General features: G+C 61.5%; 1 protein-coding gene across 1 annotated transcript in view; it reads left to right on the top strand.

The window, feature by feature from the left end:
* Positions 1-23: 23 nt before the first annotated feature.
* Positions 24-1105, top strand: part of EMH_0089120 (uncharacterized protein) — a gene marked incomplete at both ends in the record, with an annotated part of 4501 nt that continues 3419 nt past the window's right edge. The window contains one exon of the mRNA XM_013494712.1: positions 24-1105. Coding sequence (XP_013350166.1) covers positions 24-1105 — 1082 coding nt within the window.

The raw sequence follows: 1105 nt of genomic DNA, 5'->3' as shown, positions 1-1105 counted from the left end.
AGCAGCAGGAACTACCTTGGGAAATGGAGGGCTCTGTTCAGTGGCAGCTGCAGCAGCCGCCGCCCCCGCCGCCGCCCCCGCCGCCACCGCAGCAGCAGCAGCAGCAGCAGCAGCAGCAGCAGCAGCAGCAGCGGGAGGGTTTTGTCCCTGTTATGGGAGAATTCAGAACAGCAGATTTGGGGGATCCGTTCGAGCAGCAGCAAATGTGGGGCGATGAGCAGCAGCAGCAGCAGCAGCAGCAGCAGCTTGGCACGCTGCAGCAGCTGCAGCAGCAGGCGCGAGAGCAACACGAGCAGCAGCAGCAGCAGCAGCAGCGGCAGCAACAGCAGCAGCAGAGGCAGAGGCTTGGAACCGAAACACCAGACGACGAGAGATGGCAGCCGCAGCAGCAGCGGCAGCAGCAGCTGCAGCAGCAGCTGCAGCAGCAGCCGCTGCAGCAGCAGACTGAAATGCAGCAGCTCGTGCCTACGAGAGCAGCAGAAGTTGTGGGGGAGAGGTTTGCCTTCCTGGGGGGGCTGGCGCAGCAGCAGCTGCAGCAGCAGCAGCAGCAGATGATGATGGAAGCGGAGGAGGAAGCAATGCAGCAGCAGGAGCAGGAGCAGCAGCACCAGCAGCAGCAGCAGCAGCAACAGCAGCAGCAGCAACAGCAGCAATTCAGCCCGTTTCCAATTGCTGCTCCTCAAGGGCCTGCAGCAGCAGGAGGATCTCTCAGAGCAGCAGAAGCACCTCCTGGTAAGAGCAGCAGCAGCAGCAGCAGCAGCAGCAGCAGTAGTAGCAGCAGCAGCAGCAGCAGCAGTAGCAGTAGCAGCAGCAGCAGCAGCACGGGCAGCAGTAGCAGCAGCAGCAGTAGCAGTAGCAGCAGCAGCAGTAGCAGCGGTAGCAGCAGTAGCAGCAGTAGCAGCAGTAGCAACAGCAACAACAGCAGCAGTAGGAGCAGCAGCAGCAGCAGTAGCAGCGGCGGCAGCAGCAGCAATAGTAGTAGCCGCAGCAGCAGCAGCAGGTGTGCTGTAGGATGCAGCATTTATCCCCATTTTGCCGTTGCTGCTGCTGCTGCTGCTGCTTTTGCTGTTGCTGCTGCTGCTGTTGCTGCTGTTGCTGCTGCTGT

The sequence above is a fragment of the Eimeria mitis genome, genomic scaffold (assembly GCF_000499745.2).
Source record: "Eimeria mitis Houghton genomic scaffold, Emh_scaff126, whole genome shotgun sequence".
In the NCBI taxonomy this organism is placed as follows: Eukaryota; Apicomplexa; class Conoidasida; order Eucoccidiorida; family Eimeriidae; genus Eimeria; species Eimeria mitis.
This window is presented reverse-complemented; position numbering and strand designations above follow the sequence as displayed.